The following is a 14,484-nucleotide window of genomic DNA, read 5'->3' on the forward strand; positions in this document are numbered from 1 at the left end:
ATTGACTGTTCACGTTTTGACGACGATGTCTCCACAGAAGGGACACAGCCCATGTTTGGTGGCTAGATCCAAAATCACAACCGAAACAAGAGGTCCAGGGAAGTTTCTCCAACATCCAATCAGTAAATGGACACAAACGCGTCTAACAATCAATCATCACTCTCTCAATCTCAAAGACACAGTCAGCAGCGGGGTAAAGGTTGCACGACACCAAGCAGCACAATGATGACATACAATCCCATTTATCCGCCTATCAGGATATCTGAATGTTTATCTCAGATCATCCTCACTTTCTGACGACATACATAAACTCGTCCTCTGCATCTTTGCTTCTCGCTTATTCACCATTTCGTCTCATCATAATCTTGAGAAACCACCAAGATGTCTTCCAACGATCTCCCCGCCCAACTGAAGGCTTCCCTCGAGGCATCCAAATGCGAATATCGCAACCTTGGAAAATCCGGCTTGCGTGTTTCTGTGCCAATATTTGGATGTATGAGTTTCGGGGATAAGAGAACCTTGCCTTGGGTCATTGGCGAAGAAGAGGTGCTGCTCCCAGTCATTAATCTAGACGGGTGCTAACGCGCGACAGGCATTGGAGCTTCTCAAAGCAGCTTACGATCGTGGTCTCAATACCTGGGACACCGCGAATACTTACAGTAATGGTGTTTCGGAAGAGATTGTCGGCAAAGCACTCAAGAAGTTCAATATTCCTCGCCATAAGGTCCTCATTTTGACAAAATGCCGATGGGCCGTTGGTGAAGAGCCGGGTAAGTCTCACCAGGCTAATACAACGCAATGATGCTGACCAGATACAGCCGCTCGACACATCAACTACAAGGACCAATTTGCGGTATCAAAAGATTATCAAAACCAATACGGTCTCTCCCGCGCAGCAATCTTCAATCAAGTCAACGCCTCTCTCAAGCGTCTCGACACAGATTACATCGATCTTCTCCAAATTCATCGCTACGATGAAGACACGCCTCTTGAAGAAACCATGAAAGCCCTGCACGACCTCGTTCAATCAGGGAAGGTTCGGTATATCGGTGCGAGTAGCATGTGGGCGACCCAATTCGCACGCATGCAATTCGTCGCCGAGAGGAATGGTTGGACGCAATTCATCAGTATGCAGAACCACTACAATCTTCTGTATCGTGAAGAGGAGCGTGAGATGATTCGATATTGCAACGATACAGGCGTTGGAATTATTCCGTGGGCACCACTGTGTAGAGGCCATCTTGCAAGACCTCCCAAAGACTTTGGTTCTACAGACCGCAGTAAGGGCGAAAAAGAAAGCTCGGGGGAATTGTCCGATGTTGATAATAGGATTATCGGACGGGTTGTGGAAATCGCCGAGAAGAAGGGTTGGGCTATGGCGGAGGTTGCCTTGGCGTGGATTGGTGAGAGGGTTACGAGTCCGATTATTGGGTTCAGTAGTGTTGAGAGGATTGATCAGGCTGTGGGTGCTAGAGGAAAGGTTTTGAGTAAGGAAGAGGTTCAGTATTTGGAGGAGTTGTATCAGCCGAAGGCTATCGCTGGACATACTTGAATGAGATAGTAATTTTAAAGCGCCCTACGAACACGAACAACCACCCTTGGATGGATGCTTTGCACTTCATCAGGCTCGACACCAACGATATCCCATCCTCTCTTCACCGAATCCACCAGATGGCCAAAATCCCGCGTCGCATACGCTACTGTAAAAGCAGCAAACCTAGAAAAACCACACTTTTCCCCAAGACTCTCATCAATCATAGCCCGAAACCATATTTGTCCCACACCTTTCAAAGGAGAACCTCCAGCGTCCATGGCAGCGATATAAAAGACATAATTGCCAATGCCAGAATTGTGATGAACACCACCATTATCCGTCTTCAAATTGGCATAGTCATCAATGTGAATAGGCTGAGCTGGCATAGTTGATGTAGGATCCGAAAATGATCGTAGATATCGAGGCAGCTTCTTGAAAGTGAGAGCCTGTTCTGGTGTCACATCCGTCGATTTCGTAGGGTCGTGACGACTGTGATTATCTGCAATTTTACCTCCAGCCGCAAGCCAGAACTTTCTACTAAGATTCGGATCTATGCCGATGGCGTATTTGTCAAAGAAGCCATCTGGAGGGCTCCATAGGCTCTCTCCTATGGTCCAGGTACATTCAGTGGCGTTGTCACCAGGATAGAACTCGTAATGCTTGTAAAGCAGACCAAAGACATCAGCCAAGTGCTCAGACAACGCGCCAGGCTCTCCGAAATTCGCAAGACCACTAGTTCGAAGAATGACCCCGTGAGTAATTTCGTGCGCGATGACGTCGACGGCCTTATCGAAGTCGTCCAAAAATGCTGCATCTCCACTTCCAAGAATGACTCGCTTCCCTGTCCAATGAGCATTCATATACTTGTGCCCGTAATTCATAGTAACGGCAACCGTAAGACGTTCCTTGCTGAAGAGCTCATGACCGAATTGTTCATCGAAAAACGCGTAGATTTTGGCAATGGTGTCCCAGATACTGGACCAGCGCTCTCTGTCCCGAAAGTCTCTTTCTACCTGTCGGGCGTTGCGGCCTGGAACGACCTCTTGGCCTTCCGCATTGTATATCAGCCGTATCAAACCGCCTTTCCTCTCCGGCATTTCACTATCCAAGAGGTGCGGGACCTCGATAGCGCCAACTGGTTCGTTGTTCTGGATCCTGGAAAGTAACCCGTCGCCGTCGTCGGTGATCGTGGAGGTTATAGCGTTTGAGAAAAGGCTGTTGCCGGTGTTTATTGTTTCTTGGGCACTTTCTCGAAGGTCTGCATTGAGACTGTCGTCATTCGCCAAAGCAGATAGGAAGTCGTGAGGAATGAATGAACACCATGGCGACTCCATATTGGTTTAGTGATAGTATGTAATGATAGATTGTGAAGAGAGAGACCATGGGTAAATACTGCTGGGGTGATCTGTCCCTTTGGATAGAAGCGTCGCGGTCTAAAGCCAATCGAGATGGAGGGGCGCCTGTCTCAGAGAAGTTGGAAACTACACAAAACTCGCCACTTCGCGCACTCGGAGCCTTATTCTTGTCTAGGACTGTTGCATAATATGTCATCATGCTGCTGCGTTGTAGCTATACCACTGGTCCAAACGTCGCAGCCTGCATAAGCCATGGTCGGAAGCTGAAAACTAAGACAGATTCAGGCTGGCTTATCGGGATGGAATTCCTCCGTCTCAGAGATATAAGTACAAAATGGGATCTTCACAAGAGACTTTCTTCTATAACCGACTCTACTTACAACATCAAGCTGGACTCAGACGATAGCGACTTCTGCGGTACAAGCTTAGAAGAGGCTGAAGAAGACCTCATCCAAGGCCGCACCAACCCACTCGCTTCTGAGATGAGTGACGAGTACGACTGCATCACCCAAAAGGGCGACGAGCCAGCCTTTGCCGGCTCAGACTCAAACATTCCTTCCATCGTAGTTGGTCTCAGCACCATCATCCCACGGTGGACCACCTCGACAACTATCAAATGGTTCATCCGAGCCGACAAATTCCCCTCGGATGAGGAAGCCGCAATCGCTGCCTCAGCTTTCGATGAAGCATCTAACGAATGGAATGCCGTAAACTTTGGCGTCACAGTCTATCAAACAAACGACAAGAAAGAAGCAAACTTCAATCTCGTATATCGCGACAATCCTCCAAATCGTCCAACAGTTCTAGCCAGGGCTTTTTTTCCGCATCAGGAAGATAGAGATGTTGTGGTGTTCAAGTACGGCATGGACGCTAAGAATCGGTATAGACTGAAGAATGTATTTTTACATGAGCTTGGTCATGTCTTTGGGCTGAGGCATGAGTTTGCGATTGTTAAGGAAGGCCGGGGAGCTAAGCGATTCATGAATGAGAACAAGCTGTCGGTCATGGCGTATAACAAAATTCCGACGGTTCAGGAGTCTGATAGGGAAGAGATTCGGGCGTTTTATCAGTTGGAGAATGGTGCTGATGTTGATGGAAGTCCGGTGACGGACTATGTGCCGCAACTTCGAAGCAGTAATCAGAGTGGTTAACTCTGATCGTCCGTACTGGGTTAGTAGCTAGGGACAAATAACCCGGTTTCTTTTTTTTCATTGGTAACATGGACATATCCAAATATCTGCAAAAAGGCATCAAGGTGTTTGTGGATGTGTTATCTAGTGAGACTAATGTTCTTTGTAACGAAGGACTAAATGATATTTACCCCAAGCTTTCACACATCCAAGTCGTTCTCATTAATCACATAGCACCTATCCATCACTCCTTCTTACCCTCCATCTCAACAGCCCCCTCACCCTCGGTTTCCCTCTGCTTAACAGCCCAAGCAAGCTCCTCATCCGCCTTAGCAGCCCTCTTCTCATCCTCCTCGCCCAACTTAACATTCCTAACAAGATAAACCATCAACAACAACAAGCCCGACACACAAACAGATCCAATAGCAAGAGTCTGCTGTGTCTCGCGATAACATTCATCAATAGCAATTCGGTCAGCACTGCCAATGGTGTAGTTCTTCGCAACGACGATAGACCCAAAGATCTTGCGTCCTTCCGCTTGACCAAAGTTGGCGATGAGTTTTCGTGGTAGGAGGGAGTTCCAGATTGCTCCGCTGACTGTTACGCCGAGATTGGAACCGAAGCCAAGGGATGAGAGGTATACGGCTGTTGCGATGGCGACTTGGTCGTTTGCGAGAACGGCTTGGAGAGATACTTGGAGGGGCACTTGTGTGAAGCCTCGACCAACACCGAGAAGTGACTTGGTAGTGATGAACGCAGCTTCACTGGCGATGTGAGTACCGGAAATATTCGTCAGGTAAATCGGCAACCCAGCAGCCAAGATGATACAAACAACTCCAACCATAATCAGAGGTTTCGTGTTCTTGATGAACTTGAGCGAAATGCCAGCTACAAGCGCACCAACATTATATGCCACGCGCTGAGCATTATCAACTCGTGTCGCAGCACCAGGCGAATAATGACCCGCGACTTGTAAAAAGCTGGAAAGGAAAGGTCGGTAGATACTATCCGACATAGCGATGATAATGACAGACGCGCAAGCGACGATGACGTTGTGTTCGCGGATTGTTCGGTAAGGAATGATGGGGTTAGAAGCAAACTTGCCATCCCAGACAAGGAACGCGATGAAGGTCAAGACTCCAAGGATGATGAGAACGATGGAAGAAGGGCGACTCCAGCGATCGGTGTTGTTGCGTCCTGCGATGGTCATGGGCAATAAAGTCATCGCCAATCCCGCAACAAGAAGCAAAGCACCGAAAAGATCCAATTGAGCTCCAACATGCTTTGCTTTACCCAACGGTCCACTCTGAGCGCCGTGCATGAAGGATACCTTCTCAGCGACCAGACCAACACGTTTTGCTCGTCGATTCATCCATACCATGATCCCAATAGTAGGAATCGCAGTAACGGGAAGAATGATAGACCACATCCCATAACCCCATCTCCAAGATGAATTAAGAAGGATGTGTTCACCCAGGTATGTTCCTCCGTAAAGAGTCGGGATTGCGGATAGGGATTCGGGAAGGGTGAAGAGGATTCCTCTGTTTACGAGGGTGGTTATGTCGGCTATGAAAATCTGTTGGACAATGTTCCATGCTGAATCGCCAAGTACATCAAAGATTGTACCAGCCTGAACCGTTAGCTTTGGTTAAATGAAGGGGGGGTGGACTTACGAGGAAGGTATCGACGTTACGACAAGAAGCATACATGGCATTTCCAATAGCCATAGCAATCGCACCACCCGCAAAACCCTGGGGTCTACCAAAATGCTACACAATTAGCACACTCACAATCTCACAGCTACCTCCCAATAACTCACATTCGCAAGCTTAGCTAAAAGCGGATACGAAACAATCCTCACAATTCCCGCAACGATTGAACCCGTCGCTAGGAGAGAATGGGCTTTGAAGTGGCTCGTCGCGTATGGTTCGTAGACATTTTGCGTGTAGACTGTCAAGTTCATGAAGAAGTTCATGAGAAGAAGACTGGAAGCGAAGGTGTTAGATCTTTGATGAAGCGAAGCACTTAGCGGCTTTTGGGGATGGGTGGGATGACTGACCAGCCGATTGCTACACCGAGGGTTTTGGTCGTCCATAGTTTTCTGAGAGCTTCGTTTGCGGAGCGAGGTCTTTCGACTTCTGCCGCCTCGGTATCTTGATGTGTTTCAGACGCCATTTTGACAGCCAGACAGGATGGGCAGGACCAGAGATTTGGAGAACAATTTTTCCTTCGGGATTGGGCTGGCTAACTGTTATAGCTTGTCAATAATCCCCTCAACCACATCCCCGGTACGGTACTCATCCCACCCAGTCAAGGATAATCACGAAGATCTTTTCTCATCGTGGTAAGAATAGCTGATTGATAGCACGTCTTGGCACGAAGATTTTGTTGATCCCTGCATTGAAGCATGTCGGTTAAAGTTACTGTCGGCCGCTGAATGGAAAACAGTGGCTGCCAAGACACTATCACGTAAAAGTTGATCAGATAAGATGCAAAAGGGTCTGATAATCTCTCAAGTGGCTCCATTTTTAACGTACCATTTGACCCTGGATTGAGTTTGATTAGCGGGGATGAGAGAGGCTAGAGAGGATGGGGTAAAAGGCCGTTGGAGGTGGGATTGTCACTGAAGAAGTTTTGATGCGGAAGATTCCGCGTTGTCCTCGGACAGGTGGAGGAATGTGTCAGATTCGGGTGATTGGCACGCGAGATGTAGGGAGGGATGTTGCAGTGTCGTATAGATCCATGCTACCTCGAATACCATGCATATTGTGATAAGCTTGAACATAAAGAACGAAGAACCATAACCATGCTATGCTATGCAATTTGCCCTATGCCTGTTCTTTCCGCGATAAACAATGCTTGATCACTTCTCCTCGGCTCCCTTTGCAATCTTCTCAGCCTCCTCAGTAGCCTCTTCGACAATCCCCTCGGTCTCTTCCTTACTAAAAGCATCCGTAAACTTGACCCAACTCCCATGCGCAAGCCCTGTCCCCGCTCCAATCAACAATCCCAACCCTGCAGTAGGGATAGCCACAACACCCGTCAGCAACGCACCAACACCCATGCCCAATCCACTCGCCACACCAGCACCGATACCCGTCCCCATGGCACCGCCCTGCAACCAGCCCTTTTCGAGTCGCTCAGCAGTCTTCATAAGCTTAGCTGCTTTTTTGTCGATTTCTCTTGCTTCATGGCGGATGTTTTCTGCTTCTTCTGGATCAGATTCATTATCTGCTTTTTCGTGCAGTTCGATTGATTTTTCTTGTAGGTTTTTTGCTTCTTCGACGCGTGTTTGGATTTCTTTTATGATGCGGTCTTTTGTTGCAGACGAAGACTCAGTCGGGGTTTCCCCATTTTGGGGTTCTTTGGAGGAAGACATGAATTGGGCGGGGATTGCGCCTGAGAAGATTGAACCCAGTGCTTCGTTCATGGATGTTGAATTAAGACAGGGGTTTAATGGTAGATATATGATAAACTAGAGTTGGTAGTAGTGCGATAAGAGTGGAATGTGGCTTGTTAGGAAATCTTGTTTGGAGTTGTGCTTGTTTTATGACATTTGAAGTGGGGGTGGCGGATGACGTACATACACGTGTATCTGTCTACAGCAGGATTATTGCTATGATGCTATAATTTCATAGTCATTGTCATTACGATGTACAAGAGTTTCACAGCATGAGAATGTTCAAGATTCATTAACGTTTTATTGTGTACAGATTGGATGAGACAGAAGTGCTGGCGTTGTTTTAGAGCATTGGCAGCAGTCGGAAAGTTAGTTCACTGGCTATGACGTCGCGTTGTAGGTTCAACGGTTGGCGGATGAAGCAACGGGTTTAACGTTGAGAGGGTATCCACTATGAATCAATCGCCGTCACCGATCGTTCACGAGATTGGGAGAAATTGATCACATTAGCATTTTATTAGTTACTCCAAGAAATGTCACGCAAAAACGCGTATAATGAACCGCTACAAATGTCATCCTTTTGCGCGTTAACTACCCTGCACCTTGGCGCGACTGCTTATTAACGCTCCATCGCGGGGAAATCATGATCCTAATTGGCTAAGATTAATCGTCATCCCTTAACCATCCCTTGCACCTCAGGATCATCTCAACACATGTCCTCTCATCTCATCCCATCCCACCTGTAACATCATCAACTCAATGATCCCTTTTAAAGCTCAATTGGTCTCCATCGAACAGCGTAATTGAATCCAAAATGTCCCGCCTTGGCTCCCCAGACCCAGGCGCGTCTGACAACCACGTCCTTCTCAACATGGTAGACGGCGAGTCCCAACGCGGCCGAGGTGAAGCAAAAGGTGCAGCCGCAGATCTTATGCGTCGTCTTGGTGTATCTCCTGAACGAAGAATTAAAGTTACGCCCGAGGATGATGCTCGTGTCTTGGGGAGGATTGATATGGTTGTTCTGCCTCTTATGCTGGCAGTTTACTTTCTTCAAGGTGAGTACTGACATTGTAAATGAGATTTGGGAGGAAATGGGATATTAATGTGTGTAGGTCTTGACAAAGCAACAATCGCATACGCCTCCATCTTCGGCCTAATAGAAGACACCCACTTAAAAGGAAACCAATTCTCATGGCTAAGCAGCATCGTCTACGTCGCCCAACTCATCGCGCAATTTCCTCTCGCCTGGCTGTTGGTCAAACTCCCCATCGGGAAATTCACGGCTTGCATGGTGACACTTTGGGGTTTGACGTTGACGTTTATGGCTGGTGCGCATACCTTTCATAGTTTGCTTTTCGCGAGATTTTGGTTGGGTGCTTTTGAAGCTAGTATTGCGCCGAGTTTTGTGGCGATCACGCAGATGTTTTGGAGAAGACGGGAGCAACCTTTGAGAATGAGCTATTGGTATGCTATGAATGGGTTTACGGGTGTTGTAAGTCTCCTCTTGTCTAATATGAGAATGTTGCTAATTATGGTAGTTTGGAAGTTTGGCGACGTGGTGGCTTGCCCAACTTCCTCTCGGCCTGAAACCATACCAGGTAATCCCACCATTCCTCCTACCCATCATATACTGACTATCTAGACCATCTTTGTCGCCTTTGGTATCATCACAGTCTGCTTCTCAACAGTCCTATTCTCTTACATGCCCGATTCCCCCGCCGAAGCCAAATTCCTCGATAAGCACGATAAACTCATCGCCATTGAAAGATTGAGGATGAATCAGACGGGTGTCATGTCTCGACAATGGCGATGGGATCATTTCTGGGAGACGATGAGAGATTTGAAGACGTGGTTGTGGTTCGCTCTGATCTTTAGCATCTCGTACGTATTTGTTTCATTGTTAGGGTTAGTCACTGACTTATTTCAGAGTTCCTTCCGGTGGTGTTGGTTCATTTGGGCCTCTTCTCATCAAATCGTTTGGCTTTGACTCCTTTGAAGCTATTCTGTTTAATGCGCCTTTTGGTATTGTGCAACTTATTTCTACTGTTGGTGGATCTTATGTTGCGACAAAGTATCACAAGAAGGGTCCCGTCATCGCTTTCCTTGCTATCTTTCCCATTATTGGATGTATGATCATGTTGTCTACGCCTCATACACCCGACGGTAGAAACACTTTACTTGGAGGATACTACATGATCTCCGTCTTTCCAGGAATAAGTACGTTCATTACTCTCTTGTCTTACGAATGCTAATAGTTTAGTCCCGTTGATCTACTCCTGGGCCTCTTCAAACACAGCAGGCGACACCAAAAGCAAATGCAACTCATCTGTTCTCTTCATCGGCCAATCCCTCGGCAACATAATCGGTCCCCTCCTCTACAAACCTAGCGAAGCACCCGAATACCACAGAGGTTTATCCTGGAATTTACTTCTTTACATGACCATTGAAGGGTTAGTAGTGGTAACAAGCATGTACCTCGCCTTTCTCAACAAAGACCATAGTCGACGTCGCGTAGCGGCTGGAAAGGATGCTGTTATCGTGGATTATAGCTTGTACTCGCCTGAAGAAGCTGATCGGCTTAGAAAGGCAAAGGGAGCGGATGTTGATGGAAATGTGGGGGATAAGGCTTTTGATGATTTGACGGATTTGATGAATGATGAGTTTATGTTTGTTTTCTAGATTGGGTTAGTTGATGGAGATGGCTTTTGTGGTGACCGATTACGTTGGCGGTTTGGTTGCTTCCGATGTTAAGTGCCGATTGCTTCCGCGGAATTGGAGCCAATCGGATGCGTTGAATATCCGAGTTGGAGTAAGCAGTACAAATGACGTACGTACGCCGAGAGATGCTCGATATTACCGCAACGAAGAAGAGAAATTATTTTGCTTATGCCTTGAATAAAAAGGATATGCTTGAGACTTTCATAGTAAGAAGGGCAAAGAGGTATAACTGAAGCTGTCTTAAATTGAGCGTTGAGGATCAAAGCGCAGGCCAAACGGGTCTAACACGGGTTCACGACCATCATTCTGACCAATAATGTCTCCAGAAATGCCAAGTGCCGAGTGCAGAATGTGGAGAAATCCTTCCTCGGAAGCCGTCAATGGTCACTCTGGGGTAGATAATCTGGGGCAATCCAGACCCATTGACGATCGGCTACTATCCGACGACACAATACAAATACTCTCCCCCATCCTCCTCCATTCCCTAGCCTCTAACCCTTCACCCAATATCTGTACCATCCATCATGGCTCTTACAGAACTCCTCATCTCGCCCTGGGCACCAGTAGCCCTTCTCGTCGCTGTCTTTGCATGGTACATTCTCCCCTGGATCTCCAACAAAGACCTCCGCGGCATCCCCGCCCCCTTCCCAGCACAATTCAGCAATCTTTGGCTCCTGTCAACATGTCGAAGAGGAAAACGTTATGAGATTGTTGATGAGGTTCATAAGAAGCTGGGCGTTCTGGTTAGGATTGCGCCTAATCATGTTAGTGTTGCTGATGCGGATGCTATCAACACTATCTATGGTCACGGAAATGGTTTCTTGAAGGCGTGAGTTATATCATCACTGAAAGAAAGGAAGGGAAGCTGACAGTTGTGCAGAGACTTTTATGACACATTCGTGTCTATCCGTCGTGGTCTTTTCAACACTCGCGACAGAGCTGAGCACTCTCGTAAGAGAAAGATTGTTTCGCATACTTTTGCTCCCAAGTCTGTTCTTGAGTTTGAGCCGTACATTCGACAGAATCTTGAGATCTTTATCAAGCAGTGGGATAATATCTCAGCTAACAAGGAGCGCGATGGCTATGGACGCGTTGACTGTCTGAACTGGTGTATGTCTGCCCTTACTCTGTTAGCGAACTTGACTGACGATACTTAGTCAACTTTCTTGCTTTCGACATCATCGCCGATCTGGCCTTTGGAAAGCCATTTGGTAAGTTACTTGACGAGGGATTTGAGATATGCGCTGACAACTTCGAGGTATGCTCGCTTCTGGTGCAGACATCGCTGAAGTAAAAGCCTCCCCCACCAGCCCAACAATCTACGCCCCAGCCGTCGAAATCATGAACCGCAGAGGCGAAGTCTCCGCAACCCTCGGCTGTCTCCCCCAACTCAAGCCCTACGCAAAGTATCTGCCCGACCCCTTCTTCAGCCAAGGTCTCCAAGCCGTCGAAAACCTCGCTGGTATCGCCATCGCCCGTGTAAGTGAGCGTCTCGAACGCGGCGGCGATTCTACTCGAAAGGATCTCCTCGCTCGTCTCATGCAAGGTCGAGATGAAAAGGGTGAACCGCTTGGTCGGGATGAACTTACCGCTGAAGCACTCACGCAGCTTATTGCGGGTAGTGATACTACTTCTAACTCTTCTTGTGCGCTTTTGTATCATGTTGTTCGCACGCCTGGTGTTATGCAGAAGCTTTATGAGGAGATTACTGCGGCTGTACCCGAGGGCGAGGCTATTCCTGATTTCGAGGATGTCAAGCATCTTCCCTACCTTGGCTACTGCATTAACGAGACCCTCCGCATCCACTCACCCTCCGGCATCGGTCTTCCCCGCGAGGTTCCTCCCAACCACAAAGGCGTTACTCTGCACGGACGATACTTTGGTCCCGGCACAGTTCTCAGCGTTCCCACCTACACGATCCACCACTCGACAGAAATTTGGGGCGCAGATGCTGATGACTTTAAGCCCGAGCGCTGGGAGACCTTGACCGATAAGCAGAAGAATGCTTTTATTCCATTCAGTTATGGTCCTCGGTCTTGTGTGGGTAGGAATTTGGCCGAGATGCAGATGAGGTTGATTGCTGCTACTTGGATTAAGCGATATGATGTTATTCTGAGGCAGGATGTTATGGAGACTAGAGAGGGATTTTTGAGGAAGCCTATGGGTTTGGATGTTGGTTTGGCACGACGATGAATTTGTATATGAAAGGACAACAGATGGAAATAAAAGGCGTTTGAGATTTATTTACCTCACATGCATTATGCCAATGAAGTGGAAATACGACTACAAGTATGTGGACCTTGGCTTCACTCGTCATTGTCGTATTAATTGCAGGATCGGCGTAGGATCCTATAATTACATATGTATGAATGGTCAACTCTAAATGCAACTGTGAACTGGTTGACATGCCTTTTGCGACATGTTCCTATCTAGACCGCACACAAAACGGACGAAAGTGGTGGCAAGGGAAAGCCACAACTGGCTTGATGCAAAAAGAGTACAGGTACCATGAAGGTTGAACTACGCTACAAAGTTCAACAGCACTCCGTTTCAGCACTTGTTTCACGCGCGGTGAATCTCCAAACGTCATACTGTCAGCGGGTTGCATAAATTAGCCTTTCCCTTGTCGCTTAGTTGGCTGGAGCGTCCCACTGTTATTCACACTCAGCAGGCTGCATTAGCGCGAATGATGAATTGACGAAAGTCCATCTGTCTGCTGGTACTGTTTTATATATATTCGCCAAGTCGTTCCAACTCTATGTCCCTTTTTCTTTTTTTCTTTTCTTACCTACACAGTAAAAACCTCACTACATTATACCAACTATGCCATTTCAGACTGCTCCCAAGCCCAAGTCGTTGCTGGGCTGGCATCGCATCCTCTCCCCCACAGCAAGCGTCAAAGTATCCCCCATCTGCCTCGGTGGAATCAGCATCGGCAATTCATGGAAATTCTACACCGGCAAAAACGAGGACCCCTTCAAACTCCTTGATGCATTTTATGAGCTGGGTGGAAACTTTATCGACACTGCTAACCTCTACAACTCGGAGCAATCTGAACAGTTGATTGGCCAATGGATGGAAGAGCGTGGGGTCAGAGACCAAATGGTAATTGCTACCAAATACTCTGCTGGCTATCGTGCGTATAAGCGTGATAAAGAGCCCATTCAGACAAACTTCACCGGAAACTCTGCTAAGAGTACGCACATTTCGGTTCGCGACAGTTTAAAGAAGCTGCGGACTGATTATGTTGATATTCTCTACGTTCATTGGTGGGATTACGCTACGCCTGTGGAAGAGGTGATGAGAGCGCTACATACGCACGTCATGGCGAAGGAGGTCCTGTATCTCGGAATTTCCAATACTCCTGCTTGGATCGTTGTCAAAGCCAACGCCTGTGAGCTTCTACTGAGATCCTGTGGTTATTGTCGCTAATATAATCAGATGCACGACAGCACGGCCTGACACCTTTCTCAGTGTACCAAGGAAACTGGAACGCTTCTATGCGGGACATGGAAGGAGAAGTCATTCACATGTGTGAGGACCAAGGCATGGCTGTAGTACCATGGGGTGCTCTGGGAAGCGGCTCCTTACTTACAGCTGAGCAGCGAAAGGAAAGGGAGGATGACCCAGATGCACCACCGATTGAACCTTCAGAGACTGCCATAAGAACAAGCGAAGCGATGGAGAGAATTGCTGCCCGAAAAGGAACCACGCTACAAGCTATCGTAGGTCATATCGCTCCCACATGATACTCAGCACTGAAACCTACAGGCCCTTGCATATTTGTTCCATCAAACGACTTATGTCTTCCCCATTGTCGGCGTCAATACAGTTGAACACATCAAGGCTATGCCTGAAGCTCTGCGTATCAAGCTTTCAAAGGAAGATATCGACGAGATCCATGAGGCGTCTCCTTACAATCCTGGATTTCCCATGAATTTCACGCAGTACATGGAGCCTGTCAAGTATGATTTGTCGTGGACGCCAGCAGATCATCAGCAGTATCAGATGGCTGCGTGGATCGATGCTCCACCTAAACCACTAGTAAGTAAACTTCCAGGCCCAGCGACTTTCGTTATGGAAAAACTAACTATCTTTAGCCGTATCAGCCAAGGACAGAATAGGCTGTGTCGCGAAGGGGAATGATAGTGACGGATAGGTGCGTTACTGGGTATATAATATGGTGATTATTGAATGCGAGTATAGGATGCTAAGGTTGATGGCCGTGGGATCGTTAGACCGATAGCCTTATCAGAAATCATGAAGCTCAGTTCAAGACGGATGAGTCACCTTATGCTACTATTGTAAGAGAATTAAAGCAAACATCCCTCTAGAATTTATTGTCTC

The 14,484-nt window shown here is 47.5% G+C and overlaps 7 protein-coding genes across 7 annotated transcripts; 4 read left to right on the plus strand and 3 right to left on the minus strand.

Moving 5' to 3' along the window:
- Positions 1–381: 381 nt before the first annotated feature.
- B0J16DRAFT_288097 (NADP-dependent oxidoreductase domain-containing protein) lies at positions 382–1,552 on the plus strand (the record flags this gene model as incomplete). The annotated part of the gene is made up of 3 exons (XM_046124154.1): positions 382–546; positions 593–770; positions 819–1,552. 3 exons carry the CDS (start codon positions 382–384, stop codon positions 1,550–1,552), a joined length of 1,077 nt encoding a protein of 358 aa, XP_045983788.1.
- Positions 1,553–1,555: 3 nt separating this feature from the next.
- B0J16DRAFT_343302 (uncharacterized protein) lies at positions 1,556–2,560 on the minus strand. Its single transcript, XM_046128010.1, has one exon. The coding sequence runs from the start codon at positions 2,413–2,415 to the stop codon at positions 1,567–1,569; it is 849 nt and encodes a 282-aa protein (XP_045983789.1). The 5' UTR covers positions 2,416–2,560; the 3' UTR covers positions 1,556–1,566.
- Positions 2,561–3,265: 705 nt separating this feature from the next.
- On the plus strand, positions 3,266–4,141 carry B0J16DRAFT_343303 (uncharacterized protein). Its single transcript, XM_046128011.1, has one exon. It carries the CDS (start codon positions 3,372–3,374, stop codon positions 4,038–4,040), a length of 669 nt encoding a protein of 222 aa, XP_045983790.1. The 5' UTR covers positions 3,266–3,371; the 3' UTR covers positions 4,041–4,141.
- B0J16DRAFT_343304 (major facilitator superfamily domain-containing protein) lies at positions 4,142–6,221 on the minus strand. The gene is made up of 4 exons (XM_046128012.1): positions 6,079–6,221; positions 5,839–6,004; positions 5,693–5,788; positions 4,142–5,649 (listed from the first exon to the last, which is right to left on the minus strand). Exons 1-4 carry the CDS (start codon positions 6,192–6,194, stop codon positions 4,264–4,266), a joined length of 1,764 nt encoding a protein of 587 aa, XP_045983791.1. The 5' UTR covers positions 6,195–6,221; the 3' UTR covers positions 4,142–4,263.
- A 527-nt stretch (positions 6,222–6,748) lies between these two features.
- Positions 6,749–7,625, minus strand: B0J16DRAFT_363170 (uncharacterized protein). Its single transcript, XM_046129848.1, has one exon. It carries the CDS (start codon positions 7,447–7,449, stop codon positions 6,883–6,885), a length of 567 nt encoding a protein of 188 aa, XP_045983792.1. The 5' UTR covers positions 7,450–7,625; the 3' UTR covers positions 6,749–6,882.
- Positions 7,626–8,113: 488 nt separating this feature from the next.
- On the plus strand, positions 8,114–12,345 carry B0J16DRAFT_305830 (cytochrome P450). Its single transcript, XM_046124761.1, has 12 exons — positions 8,114–8,474; positions 8,532–8,911; positions 8,958–9,017; positions 9,062–9,300; positions 9,347–9,636; positions 9,680–10,089; positions 10,172–10,235; positions 10,464–10,531; positions 10,626–10,966; positions 11,018–11,247; positions 11,295–11,348; positions 11,396–12,345. Exons 1-12 carry the CDS (start codon positions 8,234–8,236, stop codon positions 12,328–12,330), a joined length of 3,312 nt encoding a protein of 1,103 aa, XP_045983793.1. The 5' UTR covers positions 8,114–8,233; the 3' UTR covers positions 12,331–12,345.
- Positions 12,346–12,960: 615 nt separating this feature from the next.
- B0J16DRAFT_305835 (sterigmatocystin biosynthesis dehydrogenase stcV) lies at positions 12,961–14,261 on the plus strand (the record flags this gene model as incomplete). Its single annotated transcript, XM_046124762.1, has 4 exons — positions 12,961–13,531; positions 13,579–13,862; positions 13,909–14,181; positions 14,238–14,261. 4 exons carry the CDS (start codon positions 12,961–12,963, stop codon positions 14,259–14,261), a joined length of 1,152 nt encoding a protein of 383 aa, XP_045983794.1.
- Positions 14,262–14,484: the final 223 nt, after the last annotated feature.

Source organism: Fusarium flagelliforme, assembly GCF_020744385.1.
Source record: "Fusarium flagelliforme strain FIESC 12 MPI-CAGE-AA-0113 chromosome Unknown B0J16scaffold_4, whole genome shotgun sequence".
Taxonomy (NCBI): Eukaryota; Fungi; Ascomycota; class Sordariomycetes; order Hypocreales; family Nectriaceae; genus Fusarium; species Fusarium flagelliforme.

What these genes read in the sequence shown, in the direction of transcription:
- B0J16DRAFT_343302 (XM_046128010.1), bottom strand. Translation starts at nt 2,415, where the DNA reads ATGAATTACGGGCACAAGTATATGAATGCTCATTGGACAGGGAAGCGA.
- B0J16DRAFT_343303 (XM_046128011.1), top strand. Translation starts at nt 3,372, where the DNA reads ATGAGTGACGAGTACGACTGCATCACCCAAAAGGGCGACGAGCCAGCC.
- B0J16DRAFT_343304 (XM_046128012.1), bottom strand. Translation starts at nt 6,194, where the DNA reads ATGGCGTCTGAAACACATCAAGATACCGAGGCGGCAGAAGTCGAAAGA. An exon ending in CTCGGTGTAGCAATCGGCTG is followed by an intron (nt 6,005 to 6,078) that starts GTCAGTCATCCC and finishes CTTCGCTTCCAG; the next exon opens with TCTTCTTCTCATGAACTTCT. An exon ending in TTTTAGCTAAGCTTGCGAAT is followed by an intron (nt 5,789 to 5,838) that starts GTGAGTTATTGG and finishes CTAATTGTGTAG; the next exon opens with CATTTTGGTAGACCCCAGGG.
- B0J16DRAFT_363170 (XM_046129848.1), bottom strand. Translation starts at nt 7,449, where the DNA reads ATGAACGAAGCACTGGGTTCAATCTTCTCAGGCGCAATCCCCGCCCAA.
- B0J16DRAFT_305830 (XM_046124761.1), top strand. Translation starts at nt 8,234, where the DNA reads ATGTCCCGCCTTGGCTCCCCAGACCCAGGCGCGTCTGACAACCACGTC. An exon ending in GCTCTGATCTTTAGCATCTC is followed by an intron (nt 9,301 to 9,346) that starts GTACGTATTTGT and finishes GACTTATTTCAG; the next exon opens with AGTTCCTTCCGGTGGTGTTG. An exon ending in TGAATGATGAGTTTATGTTT is followed by an intron (nt 10,090 to 10,171) that starts GTTTTCTAGATT and finishes TCCGATGTTAAG; the next exon opens with TGCCGATTGCTTCCGCGGAA.